Source organism: Quercus suber, unplaced genomic scaffold (genome assembly GCF_002906115.3).
Source record: "Quercus suber isolate HL8 unplaced genomic scaffold, Cork oak 2.0 scaffold_19, whole genome shotgun sequence".
NCBI lineage: Eukaryota > Viridiplantae > Streptophyta > Magnoliopsida > Fagales > Fagaceae > Quercus > Quercus suber.
Genome location: NW_027069484.1, coordinates 723,190 through 743,048, shown reverse-complemented (window position 1 = coordinate 743,048; position 19,859 = coordinate 723,190). Strand labels below are relative to the sequence as shown.

The window sequence follows — 19,859 nt, the reverse complement described above, 5'->3', positions numbered from 1 at the left end:
GCGTTGTTTTATGAATAATGATGCTTAGTGCATCTAGAAAGCCCTCACAAGTCACAACCAAGTATTGCATGAAGGGTCTGCGACTAGGATTACACCCCCATTATGACATGATGCTAGTGATGTAACTAACGGCGTCACTGCACCTTTAAATCTTTTTCCGCGTATAAAGAAAAAGATTATTCCTCACTTTTTTTTTTTTTTGAGAAAACAAAAAAAATGGAGGTTTGCTAGGCTACGCTAGCCGCCAGGCAGAGCACACAGACTTAGCGATGTGATGCCTACCAACGGACTCCTGCTGGTAGCGGGAATCGAACTTGAGCGTGTTAGGCAGAGCGGACGAACCATACCCAGCTGAACCAAGCCCCCGTCGGCAAACAACATACAAGATTCATACCAAGTATAATTAAAATTGACTAACATCGTAAGGTGATTTATGGAAAATTATTAGGTACTCCTAGTGAAACTCACTATTCATATGAGAGAAAGGAGCATATATTTATGGTACTCTAAAAGTATACAATAATTTTCCGGTGATTTATATTATTGCTACTTTTTTTGAAAAATAAAAAAGGAAAAATCATTCGTTCACATTTAGTATGAAAATGAAATCTTTCATTCACACATTTAGTAAAAGATGCTACATCTACAACAATTTTACAAAAAATTACAGGTGGTTAGTTATTTTTGGTTTAAATTTGAAACTAACACTAAGATTTTTTTTTGTCCCAACAATAACAACCAGTAACAACTTGCCACTTAGGATTTGTTGTAAAAATGTTATAGACATATCATTTCTCTTAGTAAAATCAAAGAATGTCGTACAATAGCTAACAACCCTGCAATTTATTTTATTTTTTTGGAGTAAAACAACCCTACAATTTCTGATATTTCAATAAATATGTCCAAGGTTCAAATCTTTCATTTCTAAGTATCAAGTTATTAAGAAAAAATGGTTACAACACTCAAATCTTTTGTCTCTAACTATCAAGTTATTAAGAAAAAATGATTACATCATACAATAATTTCAACTCTTGACATCAAAAAATTGTGGTCCTCTCCCAAGATCTTCAGGCATATTAACAGTGCCACATGGTTCCTTGACCTTGAAGCACATGTGTATTAGCTCTGGGGCTATAATTTGTTCGGAGTCCTACATCTAATTAAAAATACAAAAAAAATGGTGATAGAGGTTCCTTTTACTGGACCCCAAGATGATTTGATAAAACCCTTTGGCTCTCTGTTTTTTAATACAGAGTAAGAAACATTGGTGAGACCTTCCATTTATAAGCTTAATCCATTTGGTGCGGAAAACAGTTCTTTTCATTATGTTTCCTACAAATAGCCATTCCCACTCAATCATAAGTCTTTGCTCGAGTTTCAAAGTCATGTATCCCTTTTGTGCTTTTCTTTTTTGTTTCATGTGATGCATTATTTTAAAAGCTAACAGGATCCTATGAGTCTTTATTAGTGGATTATTACTTACTTTTTATAAGGGTTTTGTATTTGGGTTAGTGTGATAAGTTATAATTTATTTTTTGAAGTATGTGGCCAGAATTAATTAAGTGTGTGAAAGATTGCATCTGTGATACCTTTGCCTACAATGTGGTTTTAGCTCATGGTATATTGCTCTATAATGATTACAATTTGTTAGTACATTTTAAATTAAATATGTTGAAATTCAAAATAACTGAAGATGGATAACGAGGTGAGTTATAATAAAATTTGTTAAAGAAAGAGTTACTTGTATGTAAGTTAGATTAAATAAATTAAGGGAAGTTTTCTAAATTAATAAATAACATGTAGGTTATGTGAAGGGTTGGAAGACTATATATATGGCTACGTTATAGACTAATTTCATATCAAGAGTGAATGAAGAGAAATAGTTAAAAGCAAATACTATTGTGTGAGAGAGTGAATTCAATAATATTCCTAAATACTTGAGAAATTTCAGGCCAAAGAAAGGTGTTATTCTAGTGGAGCTTTGGCCTTGAACACTTTGTACAGAAGCTGTTCTAGCTATACAACATTTGTTAGGCTATTGTATCCTAGGGGAGACAAGTCAGAGAAGGTCTGCACCGGTTACAAAGATTAGCCAACCAAGGGCTTGAATCTCCTTAAAGAGAGCGAGTGTCGTGCCTCAGTCCAAATAGTATTGTGTTCATCTTTTCAAATTAATAATAATATTCAGCATATTATTCAGTTTCTCTTTGTGTTGTTTCCATTATTATTGTGTTTGCACCAACACAATTTATACAACCTATAGGTCATCACTAGTTTAAGATATCCTAGGATTAAACACATTCATTTTCATCAAAATATTTGTATTAAGTATAGCATCATATGTTAATATACTAAAAGTTGGATTTTAAATGTTGTATTTTAGTCACATGACTTAATTTTAACAATGTATGTTATATTAAGGATCTGTTTAGGATCTGTTTATTTTAATGAAACTGAAATTTTTTTACTAAAAGTACTATAGATAAAGGTAAAAGTTAATTGAAATAGTATAGTAGGATCCTTGAAAAGTATTAAAAAGTGTAATGGGGCCCATGAATAGTAGCAAAAATAAGTTGAATAGTAAAAGAAGCTGACTTTTTAATTAAAAGCCAAAAGCACACTAAATACCTTAAAATTACAAAAATAATTTGTTTTACAAGAAAGAGAAACGTTGTTACCAAAGCTCTAAGGGTTTAGAAAGCTGTTGGAATTGTGACAGAAAAAAAATGTTGGATCTAAAACTTTAAGTTGTAAGAAATTTTATCAATATTTTAACCATCTATTATAATTTTTAATTTTGATAAAAATCTGGTCTTACATAGTATGCTTTGACCATGTAACTAAAAAAGAACATATGTATCACATGAATACTGTGCAATAAACTTGGAGTTCACGCATGTTGTTTTTTGACATAATTGATGATATATGACTCTTGAATACAAGGACAAACACACTGGAGGGACAGGCATGCAATTTGGACTAAGCATGTATTGTATATATTTTTTATAATTCAATAATTATAATGTCTTTATTAGAATCATCAATAAACATTAGTTGAGCTACAAAGCTCTTAACAAAATATATAGTTTTTAACTTCTATTTTGTAAACAATATATATAAATTTTGGTAACATTGAAAATGTGTACTAATATTAATTAGTATTAAAAAATTTTATTCTCTTATCCAAACCGAAACCACGTCCTTTTACGGTATTATTGACAACTTTGTGTAAGGCTCCTAATACAAGATTGTATCCTCAAACCTTTTTTGATGTTAACACAAGATGGCCAATTGAATAAGTAATCTATGAGGTCCATACATATATTCGAAATGGGTATTGGTTTTATTTCTTACTAAATCTGGCATAGAGGCTTGTAGGAGTTTCCTTTCAAGCCTTTGTCAGTTAAGGTCCAAGCCGCTGCTATAACTATTAGAACAGTCAAGACAACGGCAAAGCATCCTAACCCCATGTTTATAAACCAAACCAAACCATTTGGTCGAGGTTTCTTCATTGCAATCCACGTGAAACATGGATAAGCAAAAGTTAAAGGCAATGTAGCACTTCCAACTAGAGGTGCTAGGCTTCGCAAAAATGGAAAAGTCACAGAAAGAAAGAAAGCCAACCCTCCATAGCCAACTCGAATGCATGTGCGAACCAACAATGGGCATGACCGATTCTTCTTGCATGGGTACCTAACTTCAAAGTTGTCAAAAACTACCATGACATAAACTTCGAATGCCCATAACAGTTCACCAATACTAGAAGGTAAACTGTGACCATCATTGACTTCGAGATGTTGGGTCCATGCAGTGGTGACACTAGGAAATTTTTTCAGGGTGTTCCTCAACAAACATAAATTACACAATTTAATAAAAAGAAAATTTTATATATTGACAACAACAACAATCAAAAAATACTCAAATACATAAAATTTACAATTGCCTTCTACGAGTTTTCATATTTTGAAATTGTTGCATAATAGTCTCGTTATCAATGCTACAAGCTACATCTTTTTCAATATACATAACCAAGCAATCATTCATCCATTGCTCTCCTATTCGATTGCGCAGTTCATTCTTTATATATTTCATTGTTGAAAAACTTCCTTCTACTGTTGCAGTAACAATAAAATTATTAATTATTGTTGTTTAGTTGTTTCATTAATTTGTTTGTCTTTTATAAATTATAATTTGTTATATTATTGTTTCATTAATTATAAAATTATTAATTATTATTTAGCCTAACATAATTTAATTTATTTGTCTTTTATAATGTATTGGTTAATTATACTGCTTTAATTATTGTTGTTTAGCGTAACAATAAACTATATTACTTTAATTTGTTTGTCATTAATTATATTGCTTTAATTTGTTATATTATTTAGTTCCTTATGCACATTACACTAAAGAGCCAAACATTATTGTGGGGCCTGTGGGCCTGGTAACCTCGGCCCACTTTACATCTGGCCCAGGGCTCATGCCGTGGAAGGAGTATTATACGAAGACGATGTATGGAGGCCTAAGCTCTTAGAATCCCCGTCGAGGATACCCTTGTCCTCGGCAGACCGTGATAAACCCCAAGTGGCGGAGGGGGACAAGCCCAGGACAGGTTGTCACCTTCACAATAAATGCGCTCACCTAATCCCCTGGCCACATTAATGGAGATGTGACTCCTGGACTGGATAACCTTGGTCATTGTAAATCACTTAAGTACTGATAGTACAGCGGATGGGACGGACGGTCAGAAGGAAAGTGCATGAATGATCAACAGATGGAAGAAAAAGAAGAAAGGAAGGGGGCTATATAAGAAGAACCAAACAGAACAGAGAGAAAGGGGAGAAAAAGGGGAAAGGGAGGAAGCTCTTCGGATGAGTGCCAAGGAGTGACCTTAAGGAGCAGCCTGGATGCCTCAACCACCAATGGTGGGAATTTCTGTTTTCAGAGTTGCCTATTTGTTAAGGCCTAATTCTTCATCCCACTCTTTAAAAATGTATTGTTTGGGCTTGCTGGGTTAGAAGTCCATCCCTATTATGGGTCCAACCCAGATTGAGTCCTTACAATTATACATCCAGCATAATAATTAAAGCAGTGTAATGTACAACACATTACACTACTTTAATTATTATTTACTACCCGGCCCATGTGCCCATCAGCCCATCTACCCCTACCCTACTCAATAGACAAGCACAAACCCTCCCCCAATTACAACCTGTCAACTAGAAAATTTCACAATCACAATACACATTATACATTTACACTAAAAGACAATCAATATCACCAACACCGACACACACTGACCAACAGCAATGGATAAGACAAAGCCAAAAAGCAGGCAAAAAGCAAAATAAATTTAAAGAGTAAAGCTGTAAAGATTGGTTCTCAAAAAAAAAAAAAAAAAAAAAAGAGTAAAGATTCGGCAGCCAATCAGAGTCTTACAGTTCAAAAGAGAGAGAGACAATGAGTTAGACAACTTAGACTAGAATAAAGAGAGAGACATCAGACATTCATTTTCATTTCATATTTTTCATCTCAGAGAGAGAGAGAGAGAGAGAGAGAAATACCTTAAGGCTGAGCACCGGAGCAACCAAGACCGATCTGCGACGAGGGGCAAGCGACGAGCGACGGCGACTAGACGAGGACGACGAGCGACAGAGAAAGCTGTGCCTGCAAGCAACGACAACTAGACGAGGACGACAAGCAACGGAACGAGCTGCGCCTGCGAGCGACATGACCGTCTCACCGTGGGTTTGGTTTGCTCTGGGGTTTAGTTTGCTCTATATTGGGTTTTTTTTTTTTTTTTTTTTTTTTTTTTATAAACACCTCTGTATTGTTTTTTTTTTAAATTTGAGGGTGTTCCTAATATGGATTAAATATAATTTTTAATTTTTTTTTTTTTTCAGGTCAGGGTGTTCCCATTTTTTTTAGGTCAGGGTGTTCCTGGGAACACCCTGGCCTGTATGTGGCGCCGCCACTGGGTCCATGGATTTGTGCAAATGTAACCAACAATGCATCTCCTCCATTATACGATACCTAGCATTCATAAAAATATAAATAAGTAGATTGTCCACAACTTTGTTGAGAAAAGCTTCTTGAATGATGGTCCATAACAATGGCAAATTTGGATGATTTGTTACATTTTTAGGTTTCTTTAGAAGTGATATATCTTGCACATAAATATGAATTGAGCAAGTATATAACAAGCACAATATAGAAGAAACATACAAGAATTTTTGTAGTTCCACAATATTGTTTAACTTTTATGGAGAGGTCAAATTTCATCATATCAAATGGAGAATTAGAAGACACTCACTCACATTTTTTGATATATAGAATAGTGATAGAAACTTCTAAAAGTATATACAAGGGCCTATAAATATAAGCCTTTTGTTTTCCTCTTCCATATTTGGAAAGGAACATAATTCTCTCTATTTTATCAAAAATTGATAGAGTCTATTTCAAACTCGGTCTTTGGACTATCGATTTAAACTTTTAGTCCCTTGAGATATAACAGTGTCCAAATTCACCTGTATGTTAAACTTTCGCCAATTTTAGGATGAATTGAGATCATGCGCCTTGTATGTGTTTATTATTAAAAAAACATTTTAAAAAAAAATAATAAAACTTAACATAATTAATACAACTTGAACATTGGGTCAGCTTGAACAAAGAATTAATAAAATTTTTGGGAAATAATCATGGATTGATATTAGAAGCCTGTATAATTCTTATTTGATGACTGAGATTGAAAGTTAAAAAATTTACTTTCAAATTTTCAACCCTTATACGAAATTTGGCAATTTGACACTGCCAATGCTAGTGCTCTTAGTAGATTTGCAAGAGATCTAAATCCAAAAAATATTGCACTTGTTTTATTAGAAAAAGTTGTAACACACATATGCTTGCCAATTTGTATGTCACTTGGATGTTATTTAACATGTTCTATATGTTTTTAACATGCAACTGTTGAATTACATGTTCTATATGTTTTTAAAATGCATGCCAATTTTCATATCAATTGGATGTTATTTGCCATTTAATCCATAAACTCATATTTTATGCATTATTTTAAACTACAAAAACTTGAATTTTAACAATTGATTGATGACATGGTTATTAATCTTTGTTCACCTTGAAATTTTGCAAGCATGGATAATATATGAAGATAATGTACTCTAACGATGAATTTGTCAATATTCGTATCTAATTCAAAATTATTGAGTGGTGTAACATTGCTTTGAGTCACACTTGGTGTAACTCTAAGCAATATTACACCACCCAATTACTTGTTATTGAATTAATATTTTGAAAATCAAACCGTTGAATTACATGTTCTATATGTTTTTAACATGCATGCCAATTTTCATATCAATTGGATGTTATTTACCATTTGATCCATAAACTCATATTTTATGCATTATTTTAAACTACAAAAAGTTGAATTTTAGCAATTGATTGATGACATGACTATTAATTTTTTATCATCTTGAAATTTTACAAGCATGAAGAATATATGAAGACAATGTAATCTACCGGTAAATTTGTCAATATTTGCATCCAATTAAAAAATATTGAGTGGTATAACATTACTTAGATTTACACTAAATTTAACTTGAACCCAACCCCATCTATAATCGCTACATCAAAATAAGTCTATTACATCAAGTGTTAATACAACAAAATTAGTATAGTGGTATTAGACATAATATCACATCTAAAAATTAAAAGTCGTTGTAATAGTAACTTAAAAATAGTAAATTATTACATTAATAATAATTAGTTGTATTAATTTATAATTTTCAGTTGCAATAGAGGTTTCAATACTAAATTGAATTTAGAAATTTTTTTGCAATAACTTAAATTGAAGAAATCAAATTTTTTTAATAACTTAAATTGAAGAAACCATTGTAATAACTTGATATCAATTATATATTTTGCAATATATACAATAGAAATTTCAAAGAGATGGCTTATTGCAACAAATTTAACATTGCAATAACTAAAATATCAATTATTTTACAATCTATTGCAATAACAAACATGAAGCTACAATGAATGTATTATTATAATGATCTAATTCCAATTATTTTGCAATATATTGTAAGAAAAAAAATGAAAAAAAAAATAACTATTACAATAAATATACTGTTGCAATAATTTGAACCCAAATTATTTTTGTCAATTCTTTACAATCTATTGTAATAAAATTCATGAAATAATAGTCTATTGCTACAAGATATTCAAAGTAAAAAACTGTTTATTGCAATAACAAATATATTATTACATCAAAATTTTCATTAAAATATTCAAGATTTATTGCAACAAAATTTTTTTGTAGCACAAACTTATTACCTCAAATTTTATTGCAACACTTCACATAAACTATTGTAATGACTTCGATGTTATTGCAATGATTTTAGTTGTTGTAATAAACATTTTTTTGTTGTAGTGAATGGTTATCATTTGCATTGCCTCTGCTTCAGTATTGGTATCTGAAGGTGAAGTTGTGACATGACTACTTTTTAATTCTACCACTTCTCCCATGGCTACCTTCCTCTGCTCTGAGTTCAAAAGCTATATTGGAAATATTAAGAGAATTGCAAATATTAAGCTAGCGATTGCTAGGATATATATAATGATTAATGGCTACTAGTTCTCGTGGAGAACTTGTACACTCTTGACTCTTACGCTCTGCTTGTGTTAAATAAATCTATTGTTTAGTTTTACGATATAAATATTAATTGATATTTGAAACCCATATAATTGTTATTTTATAATTGAGATTCACGGTTGAAAAAAGAGTTTGCTTTCAAATTTTCAACCCTCCTTTTAGAATTTTTTAAGAAGTTTCACGTACACAACTAGTGGCGGAGCTAGGAAATTTTTGTACATGGCCAAGCTAAATATAACAAAATTCTTAAAGTAAAAAAATAAAAATAAAAATAAAAAGACCCAAAGAAGTACTTTATGTCATAAATTAAAAACTTTTTGAGTCATTCATAAATTAAAATTTTATTAAATTTATTATTTTTATGTATTTATAATTTTGCTAGTTTGAATGGGATATGAGAGATTTGAATTCAAGATATCATTTACACATCAAAGGATGCCAACCAAACAAACCCAAACAACGTTTATAGCAAAATATAATAATACAACAAAAACCACTACATCAATAAAAATACATCACTTAATATATATTTTTGCTAAATCATCACTAAATATATATAAAATGCTATATTACATATTATATCATTTAAGTTATAAACTGGACCATCCTATTATTATAACATGTTATATACTGTTAAATAACATTATTATTATTAGCAACGCGATGTGTGATACTATGTTGTATATGCTAGAGTGGATGCAGAAGGTGAAGCATAGAATAGGAACACTGAGAACACGAAGGTTACGTGGCTCAGCCTTGACGGCCTACATCTACGGAGGAATCCCTTAAGCGCTACATCTTTATTGTATAAGAGTGTAGTACAATAACTTGTGTTACAATGCACCCTAACATGAGTATATATAGGCGACTAAACCCTAGACTACTAGTACAAGCAGGAATGGGCTTGGGCCTATTACATTGGGCTAATATGTCTAATATATATCTCTAACACCCTCCCTCAAACTTAAGGTGGAAGCTTGATGAAGGCTTGAGGTTGGATAAGAATGAGAAGATCAGCAACGCGATGTGTGATACTATGTTGTATATGCTAGAGTGGATGCGGAAGGTGAAGCATAGAATAGGAACACTGAGAACATGAGGGTTACGTGGTTCAGCCTTGATGACTTACATCCACGGAGGAATTTCTTAAGGGCTACATCTTTATTGTATAAGAGTGTAGTACAATAACCTGTGTTACAATGAATCCTAACATGAGTATATATAGGCAACTAAACCCTAGAATACTAGTACAAGCAGGAATGGGCTTGGGTCTGTTACATTGGGCTAATATGTTTAATATATATCTCTAACATATACAATTAAACAAATGCATAAATATTCATTCACCTTCCACCACATTCTTCTGAAAAAGAAAAAGAAAAAAAACAAAACAAAACAAAAGAAAAAAAAATCTTTCTGCCACATTTTTCAAGTGTCGTACAACACTTAAAAAGTAACTTTTTTTTTTTTTAATCACAGTAGATTTACTATCTTCCCACAAAACATAACTTGTAATAAAAAAGAATAGTGGGGCCAGTATTAATTAAGTGTGTGGAAGATTGCATTTGCATTTGTGATGCATAACTTTGCAAACAAGGTCGGGGGATTTGTTTGTGTTGTTCTTTTTTTTTGCAAGCTTCAATAGCTCATGGTATCTTACGTTTTAATGATTATAATTTATACAATATATAAGTAATCACTAGATTAAGATATCGTAGGATTAAAACACATTCATTTTATCAAAAATTACATTAGTAAAAGGAATAAAAAAAGAAAATCAATTATGGAAGTAACAGAGAGTCATGTGTGCTTTCTCAAAAAAAAAAAAAAAAAAAAGAGTTGTGTGTGTATATATATTATAATTCGATTGTTATGAATTAAAATATGTATATTTTAAATTCCGTTTATATAAATTATGGTAATATTGAAACCGTACACTAATATTAATTCATACTGAAATATGGTATTGACAATTTTGTACAAGACTCTTTAATGCAAGATTGCATTATCAACCTTTCTTGATGTTAATGTTGGGAATATGTATATAATACAATAAAGGAATAACATTAAATAGTTGGATAAAAAAGGGTTTAGAGGTGCTAACACTTCGCTATCCATAGACAATTTTTACCCCACACAAAATATACTACAAGCTTATTAAAAATATGTTCCCAGGATACTACTAAGCCAAGTATTCTTCAAGTAGTAATCTTGAGAGAGTTCTAGTGAATTTCAATAAAATTTGTGAAAAGTAGTTACAAAATGAACACGAATCAGTATTTATAGTCAAGTGGGTCAAAAGACACATTTAGAGATACTTTAATTGATTTTAACGTTTAGAAAGCATTATAACAGTTTGTAACTTAAATTAAAAAGGAGTTAAACAGCTTAAAAAAACCAATTGACCTCTTGCTCATCATCTTATACAAATGGTATCCTCTCCATTTTCCATATATTATATTACAACGTACCTTTTTCTCAAAAAAAAAAAAAATTTACAACTTTCCTCGTATATACCTATATAAAGAACAATTAACATAAACTGATTGATATCTTAGTTCGATGATAAACAGCTATTATCATCAAGAATGGACGCCATAAGTTGAAATTATCTATAAAAAAACACAAGGCGGCCAATCGAAAAAGTAACTCCCTGAGGCCCATATATACATCCAAAATGGTTATAGGTTTAATTTCTTACTAATGTATCTGTCATTAAGGCTTGTAGAAGTTGGCTTTTAGCCCTTTGTCAGCTAAGGTCCAAGCCGCTGCAATAACTATTAGAATAGTCAAGACAATGCCAAAGCAACCTAAACCCATGTTTATAAACCAAACCAAACCATTTGGTCGAGGTTTCCTCATTGCAATCCACATGAAACATGGATAAGCAAAAGTTAAAGGTAATGTAGCACCTCCAACTAAAGGTGCTAGGCTTCCCAAAAATGGGAAAGTCACAGAAAGAAAGAAAGCCAACCCTGCATAGAAAATGCGAAGGAATGTGCGAACCCACCTTGGGCATGGCTGATTTTTCTTGCTTGTGTATCTAACTTCCAAGTTGTCAAAAACAACCATGGCATAAACTTGGAATGTACATAAACAGTTCACCAAAACTAGCAGGTAAATTGAAGTCATAATTAACTTCGAGGTGTTTGGTCCGTGGATTTGTGAAAATGCAGTCAACAATCCATGTCCTCCACTATACGGTACCTGTTATTCATAAATAAATAAATAACAAAAAAAAAAAAATCTTACAAGTATCCAAATTAACACATTCTTTGCATTATCAATTTAAATTTTTACTTCCTTAGGATCTTAGAAGTATCTAAATTAACTTTTATGTTAAACTTTTATATATTTGAGGAACGAATTGTAATTATGTACCTTATATGTGACCACGTTTATTATTAAAAACAATTATTTTAAAATAAAAGTGATACAAAATTATTTATCTCCAATTTCACTAAATTCAAGCATTTTAGTCGGAACAAAATCATCTATCTCCAATTTCCAAACTATCAATTCGAAACTCGTAAGTTCGTGAGCCCCCAAAATAATTAAAATTTTCAAAACCCTTTTATCTCAATTTGACTTCAAAGTAGACCATAGGGGAAGGTACGTTCCTTGGGTCTAGTTGGGCCCAAGCCCAACGTTCAGTGCCACCCAAATGAACAAGAGGAGGGAAATAGTGGAAGTGGGAGAGGTAAGCAAAGAGAGAGAGGGTTAAGAAATTAATTGCCTCTATCTCTTATCTCAAATAAATAAATAAATAAAAATGAATTGCTGAAACAGATAGAAGTTTAACATAGGGGTCAATTTAGATATAAATGTAATACCTCAAGGGTTTGAAATTCAAATTAAATGCACACTAACATTTACAATTGACCTAAACCTCAGTGGTGTTTTTGCATTTTGAAATTTTTTAAAAATGGATTGTTCGAGAAACAATACGTTTATACCTAAAAAGAAGTGGGATTTTTTTAATTTCCCTTTTTAAAAAATTTATATTCTAAAAGTGCATTTTTAAACCAGTCTCAAACACTAACTTGTTTGACTGACGCAAAAATCATGATGATTTAAATAAATCTCTTTCTTAGGAAAGTATATAACAAATCTCAATAAGTTAAAAAAATAAAAAATATTTGCTTACCTTGTTTCCGTAAGCCCAAAATCCACCTATTGCAAGGGGATATTGGCACATAGCGATTACTATGTATGATATTGTCACCCCCGTGCACATTGACTTATAGGATGTTTGTTTTGGACTTGAAGGCAATGTTCCCTGCAAAATTAAAGACATTTTAACTTAAAATTACATTCAAATTGAGATGACAAATGTATTTATTATTTTAAAGCATAGTTTGGTTTGTTTTTATAATAGTGCATCACTATTATATGGGGCAGACTCCTCCCTCCTTTCACTTGAATGGTAGATCTCTAGTGAGAGGGTGTGTGTGTCTATATATATATATATATATATATTTCTCATAAGATATAAGTTCAAAGATTATGTATGTATTCAATGTATGAGATAATTGTTAATACTTGGGGCCAATCTTATGTGAGAGGGGAGATTATAGAGGAGTTAACCCAATGAACCTTATAATGAAGATATACAAATTGTCACATCAATTAAAATTTATCTTCCCTAACCAAATAATCCTCCTCTTGCAAGGGAGTGGTAGTGAGTCCACCATTGGGGAAGGGCTGGTGATCTTTTATTAGTTTCTCTGTGAAATGCAAAATCTCTTAGACACCTTTAAGTGTTGCGTGAGTACTCAATAAAAAAAAAATGTTGCGTGAGTACATATCCTTATATAGAGTTTCATATTTTAGGATTTTCACATGTCCAAGTTCTATTGAATCTAAAAGGGTCACAAGTTTAGGCTAGTTGAGCTTTCTTACATAGTTGGATACTCTCATGTTGGATCCTAAAGTTGGGTGAAGACACAAACCTTGACTATATTATCTCGCAACTGTTGAAGCGTATCTTACCCCAAAAGGAAAGAGCTATATATGGTATAACACACTTTTCACTAAAATTATAATTTGTCAGACATCATTTTCACATGGACTCGTGCATAAAAAATTATTTTCACACACTAATTACAAATTATCAATTTGACAGGTTATGAAATTCTAAGCGAGTTATGTATTCACAAACCATTGTCTACCCTAAAACCACAAAAAAAAAAAAAAATGTAATTCTAAACTTTTTGAAAAGGAAAAGAAATTTTTTTTGTTAGATAAATATTGAGAGATGAAGAGGTGGGGTCCAAATCACTAACATGAACCACATTAAACTATCATTGGAACCTGAAAAGAAAAAAGTAGAAAGGATGTTAGAGATTCTAACCTGTATCTCGAGGATAACATTATGTCCTTTGAATGCGAGAGCAATGATCCCAAGCGCATTCAACACATCACTAAATTTTTCCATGTTAGATTTCAATTTGTCAGATTGACTGTAGGATATGCCTATTGGCCTATCTTTGGTAATTGAGAGAGCCCAAATCAAAGTAGAATATAGAACAATTGTGATGGCCCCAATTAAAGACACCCAAGCTACAGAGTTCATGTTTGGTAGTTGGGCTATAAGTATTGCTAAGCACGTGAACACCAAGAACCACTCTGTATTTGTCAATGATTTAGCATGACACATGGCATCATGATTACAAAGGGTATTGAATATGAGGTCTAATGTCCAACCTCCAGTAATAATTAGAATGATACACGTACCCCCTGAATTGTATAATACAGGGAATAGGGCGAGCAACTTCCCTAGTTTTGGACCTGCATATAGTAATAAAATTTTGACTTAAGATAGTATAGAATTAAGGAAGAGAAAACATGTCATTGATCTTAACCAATTTATTGAGTAAACATTATCACCCTCCTATGCATTATGGGTAAGACCTTTGTCATTTGGCCTAATTTTATTGAATGTTAATTGGGGAACACATTTTGTATTAGTCCCACTTCTTGTTAAATTTAGTAAGTTTTGAGAACTTTGCAACACATTTTTAGAACAAATGCAATTGAATGTTAACTAGGGAAATGAGAATACAATTTAGATTTGTCTCACATGTTGTTAAAGTAGTAAATTTTGAAATATCAAATACAGATTTTACTTTATATATATATATATATATATATAAAATACTATTTAAAAAGAAACTACTTTCATCATGTACTAATCATTATATATAATCAAGATAAATATTAAAAAATTGTATTTTTTATTGAGATTAAAATAATAACAACCCACAAGTTAAAGAATCATGAAAAAAAAAATGCGCCTTGTACGTGATAATAATAATAAATATTCAGTTATGAATTATAATATATAATACTTTTTAGAAGGAAAAATATGCTTTTCAACAATTTATTGGCTTTTACACAAAATATATTGTGGTTGGGTGTATTTTTCTTGATATTTGCATGCTAATGAACTCTAATTGATCAATTGGCACCTCCTTCCCATATAAGTATTTAGTGCAGGGTGAAAACATGAAGTTATTAGATTAAGACTTATCAAGTGCATGTGTAACTTATTAAAAAAAAAAAAGATTACAATTTGACTTTTAAAAAAGACAAGTTTAGAAAATAAAATAAATTTTAATAAAATACTAAATATATTTTATCTCATGCTTTTGGAATATTTATTAACAAAAAGTAGAATAATAATAATAATAAAGGATAATTATAGATTACCCATAGGGATTTTTTAGTACAAAAAGTAAAATAATAATAACAACAACAGGGGTTTTGTACTAACCAAAAGAAACTATTGCAAGGTGCATGTATCTGCTGTAGCGGACTCCAGGAACTGATTCATGGAGTCGAACAAGAATAAATATGGTATAGAGCTGCCACGCAAATGCTAGTGACAAACATATTATACCCCATGTCCTGCAGCCAATGAAACTACGATAAGACTAAGAACACGAAATATTTTTTCACAATTGTTGAAGTGACAAATTATTATTGGTAGGTAGATAAAATAGTCATGTTAGTAATAGACCCAATTGGGAATGAGTAAATCTTGCCAACACAATTATTGTGAAAAAAGTTTTAAAATTTCCTCAAACTTATGAACTTAAATCATATGATAGGACTTTTCTAGTTTTCTTCAAGCTGTTTATGCAATAGCATGGATCACAAATAATCAAATAGAAGTTACATTTTAAATGAATGAATTTGGTTCAAAAAAATGCAAATAAGATCAACAAACTTTAAAGTTATATGTTTCTTTATATGAATTCCTAATGTCCAAAAGTTAAACGGCTGTTGGATGTCAACTTGAGTATCCAAGATTTAACATTTTTGGACAAGGTGTTACTGATAATTCAATGAGAGAAGAGAAAAACAGAGTAGAGAACATTAGTAAATTAATGACTTTTATTTTTAGAAACATGACAATATTTTGGGACATCTCAAAATGAAATAGAGGACAAAAAAAAGGGGACAGAAGGAGTACTTTCTTACTCCCAATATTTTGGAAAAGTTAATTTTCAAGCTCTTCGAAAAATATTAGGTTTTATTAATATTAATAAAACTCACATGGGAAATGGGAAAGACTTATTATATATATTCTCACGTGGAAGGTAGCAACATTACTATATTGTTATTGAACAAGTTTCCAAGATTCTGTTCTCATATTAGTCATATATATAATTTCGAAGTCATTGTTGAAAAATGTGAACAATATATATATATATATATGTATGTATGTATGTATGTATGTATGTATGTATGTGTATATATATATATATATATATATTTCTTTGCCCTAATATTACTATAAATGAACATAAAAATTATAAAAACACATCCATTTTAATTAATAAGGTTCACAAATCAGGACTCCAGAGTCAACAAGGAAATAGGGATGGCAATTTGGCCCCGTCCTGATTGACCCACCCCAACCCACTTCGTCCCATAAGGATTTTCCAAGCCCCACAAAGGTGGTGAGGCGGGGATGGGGCAAGATTTTAGTCCCTCACCACGGGGTGGGGTGGGGCGGGGATGGGTTTAGACTTTTTAGACTTAACCCGCCCCACCCCAACCCATCCCCGCCCTACCCCACATTGATAAGGATTAAATTGTGAAATTTTCATATCCTAAAACCGTATTCTTTTTCTTTTTTTCTTTTTTCTCTAGGAAGGTTGGAAATAAGATACCAAATTTAACATTTTCTTTTGTCTTTATTATTAAAAAAAATTATATACTATTGAATCATTGATTTTGTATTATGAGATTTTTGTTTTTGTTGGGATATTGTCTTGTTAAACACTTTAATAATATTAATCAATTTTCAAGTATATTTTTATTAACGAAATAGGTTTTATTAAAAACAGTTGTAATAGTTATGGGCAAATTAACAAGAAGTAGAGTTTTGTGCAGTGGGGCGGGTCTTTGCGGGGCCCCAAGAGGCAGGGATGGGGCAAGAAAATTTTTCCCGTTATGCGGATGGGGCGAGGATGAAGTAAGATAAAACCATGCGAGACAGGAGCGAAGACCCCATCCTTTGAACCCACCCTGGCCCCATTGCCATCCCTATGGGGAAATATCATGGAACACGCAATTCCTTGTTCTTTAATTAAAGGCAGGCTTTTTTTATTCTTTCTTTAATTACACTATGCATGCATAGAGGAAGAAAAATGAGTATCACGAGAAAGTGTCTACTCCTGATAATAGCTCTTTATTATCAGACCAAGACACCAATTAGTTTTTGGTATAGGCACGGATTGAACCCCAGATCTCTTATACAACTATCAGAAACTTTACCAATTAAACTAACTGGAATCCACAATGATAATTTTAGCTTAATAACTAGTAAAACATGTTATGTTACACGCTACACTATATTTTCTTTAAATGATAAAGTAGACAGTTCCATATATTGACACAATTATAAATAATTATTATTAATAATTAATATAATTATCAAATTTCATAGTTGGACAAATAGTAAAAGAATTCTAAGAAAAAAGAAAAGTAAATAGTAAAATAATGGGGAAAAAAAATCATACTTTGATAAACTTTAATGTGTATTGCGTGGTTATTGATTAGTTACACATATAAGCTTCTTCCCAAATATATTGTCATATTTTGAGCATAAGCTTGCCCTTACATCAAGTCTAAAAGGTTGAGGTTGATTGATTGTTTAATAAATAAATAATAATGAAGTTTTTTTTTTTTTCCCAAGTTTATGGTCATATTTTGAGCATAAGCTTGCCTTTACATCAAGTCTAAAAGGTTAAGCTTGACTGATTGTTTAATAAAATAAATAATGAAGAAGTCCGCCCCCCCCCCCCCCCGTGCTTAGTCCAAATTGCATGCCTGTCCCTCCAGTGTGTTTATCCTCGTATTCAAGAGTCATATATCATCAATTACGTCAAAAAACAATATGCGTGAACTCCAAGTTTGTAGCACAGTATTCATGTGATAAATATGTTCCTTTTTAGTTACATGGTCAAAGCATACTATGTAAGACCATATTTTTAACAAAATAAAAAATTATGATAAATGATTAAAATTAATAATGACAAAATTTCTTACAACCTAAAGTTTTAGTTCCAAAATTTTTTTTTCTATCACAATTCCTACAGTTTTCTAAATCCTTAGAGCTTTGGTAACAGAGTTTCTCTTGTTAAAAAAATTATTTTTGTGATTTTCAGGTACTTAATATATCATACATTGCTAAAATTAAGTCATGTGACTAAAATACGACATCTAAAATTCAACTTTTAGTATATTAACATATGATACTGTACCTAATACAAATATTTTGATAGAAATGAATGTGTTTAATCCTAGGATATCTTAGCCTAGTGATGACCTATATAATGTATAAATTGTAATCATTATAGAGCAAGATACCATGAGCTAAAACCATATTTGTAGGCAAAGGTATCACAGATGCAATCTCTCACACACTTAATTAATACTGGCCACATACTTCAAAAAATAAATTATACCTCATCACACTAACCCAAATACAAAACCCTTATAAAGAGTAATTGAATATCCACTCAGAAAGACTCATAGGCACCTGTTAGCTTTTAAAATAATGCATCACATGAAACAAAAAAGAAAAGCAAAAAAAGGATACATGACTTTGGAACTTGAGCAAAGACTTATGATTGAGTGGGAATGGCTATTTGTAGGAAACATAATGAAAAGAATTGTTTTCCACACCAAATGGATTAAGCTTATAAATGGAAGGTCTCACCAAAGTTTCTTCCTCTGTATTAAAAAACAGAGAGGCAAAGTTTCTTACTCTGTATTAAAAAACAGAGAGCCAAAGGGTTTTATCAAATCATCTTGGGGACCAGTAAAAGGATCCTTTATCACCATTTTTTTGTATTTTTAATTAGATGTTGGACTCCGAACAAAGTATAGCCCCAGAGCTAATACACATGTGCTTCAAGGTCAAGGAACCATGTGGCACTGTTAATAAGATCTTGGCAGAGGACCCCAATTTTTTGATGTCTAAAGTTGAAATTATTGTATGATATAATCATTTTTTCTTAATAACTTTTTTTTTTTGCCAGGTAATTGTTTGTGTGGGTGCAGGGGCTTGAACCCCCGAGCTAACAGTTTCATGGTAAATCGGGTACCACTTGGGCTACAAGGCCCGGTGGTTTTTTTTAATAACTTGATAGTTAGAGACGAAAGATTTGAATGTTGTAACCGTTTTTTCTTAATAACTTGATAGTTAGGGGCAAAAGATTTGAACCTGGACAGATTTATTGAAATACCAGAAATTGTCGGGTTGTTTTACTCAAAAAAAAAAAAAATTGCAGGGCTGTTAGCTATTGTACGACATACCTTGACTTTACTAAATGTGTGAATGAAAGATTTCCTTTCATACTAAGCCTCCATTTGGATTGCAATGAAAAGGGGTTGAGTTTGCGTCTAACGTTTTTTATGCGGGTCTCATGCACTGTTCACAGAGCCCGTAAATACAATATTTAGAAAAAAAAAAAAACTTTAAATTGAGTCCCACACGGCACTATTCATATATAAAAATTATTTTATTATAGTGTTTTTAGTTTTTAAGAATAAGCGGTATTTAAACAGACTTTAAATGTGAATGAATGATTTTCTTTTTTTATTTTAAAAAAAAAAAGTAGCAACAATATAAATCACCTTATGATGTTAGTCATTTTTTTTTTTTTTTTTTTTG

At 31.4% G+C, this 19,859-nt stretch overlaps 2 protein-coding genes across 2 annotated transcripts in view; both read right to left on the bottom strand.

Annotated features, from left to right (window-relative positions):
* Window positions 1-3,353: 3,353 nt before the first annotated feature.
* On the bottom strand, window positions 3,354-5,729 carry LOC112008663 (lysine histidine transporter-like 8). The gene is made up of 3 exons (XM_024040989.1): window positions 5,562-5,729; window positions 5,193-5,209; window positions 3,354-3,843 (listed from the first exon to the last, which is right to left on the bottom strand). The coding sequence occupies exons 1-3, from the start codon at window positions 5,727-5,729 to the stop codon at window positions 3,354-3,356; spliced, it is 675 nt and encodes a 224-aa protein (XP_023896757.1).
* Window positions 5,730-10,991: 5,262 nt separating this feature from the next.
* LOC111997325 (lysine histidine transporter-like 8) overlaps window positions 10,992-19,859 on the bottom strand; it is a 10,135-nt gene continuing 1,267 nt past the window's right edge. Inside the window, exons 2-5 of the mRNA XM_065762188.1 lie at window positions 15,444-15,577; window positions 14,022-14,458; window positions 12,816-12,947; window positions 10,992-11,875 (exon numbers count right to left, since the gene is read on the bottom strand). Coding sequence (XP_065618260.1) covers window positions 11,384-11,875; window positions 12,816-12,947; window positions 14,022-14,458; window positions 15,444-15,577 — 1,195 coding nt within the window. The 3' untranslated portion in view covers window positions 10,992-11,383. The remainder of the gene's footprint in view (window positions 11,876-12,815; window positions 12,948-14,021; window positions 14,459-15,443; window positions 15,578-19,859) is intronic.

Coding starts and splice junctions, on each gene's coding strand:
- LOC112008663 (XM_024040989.1), bottom strand. CDS start 5,729: ATGTCGCTCGCAGGCGCAGCTCGTTCCGTTGCTTGTCGTCCTCGTCTA.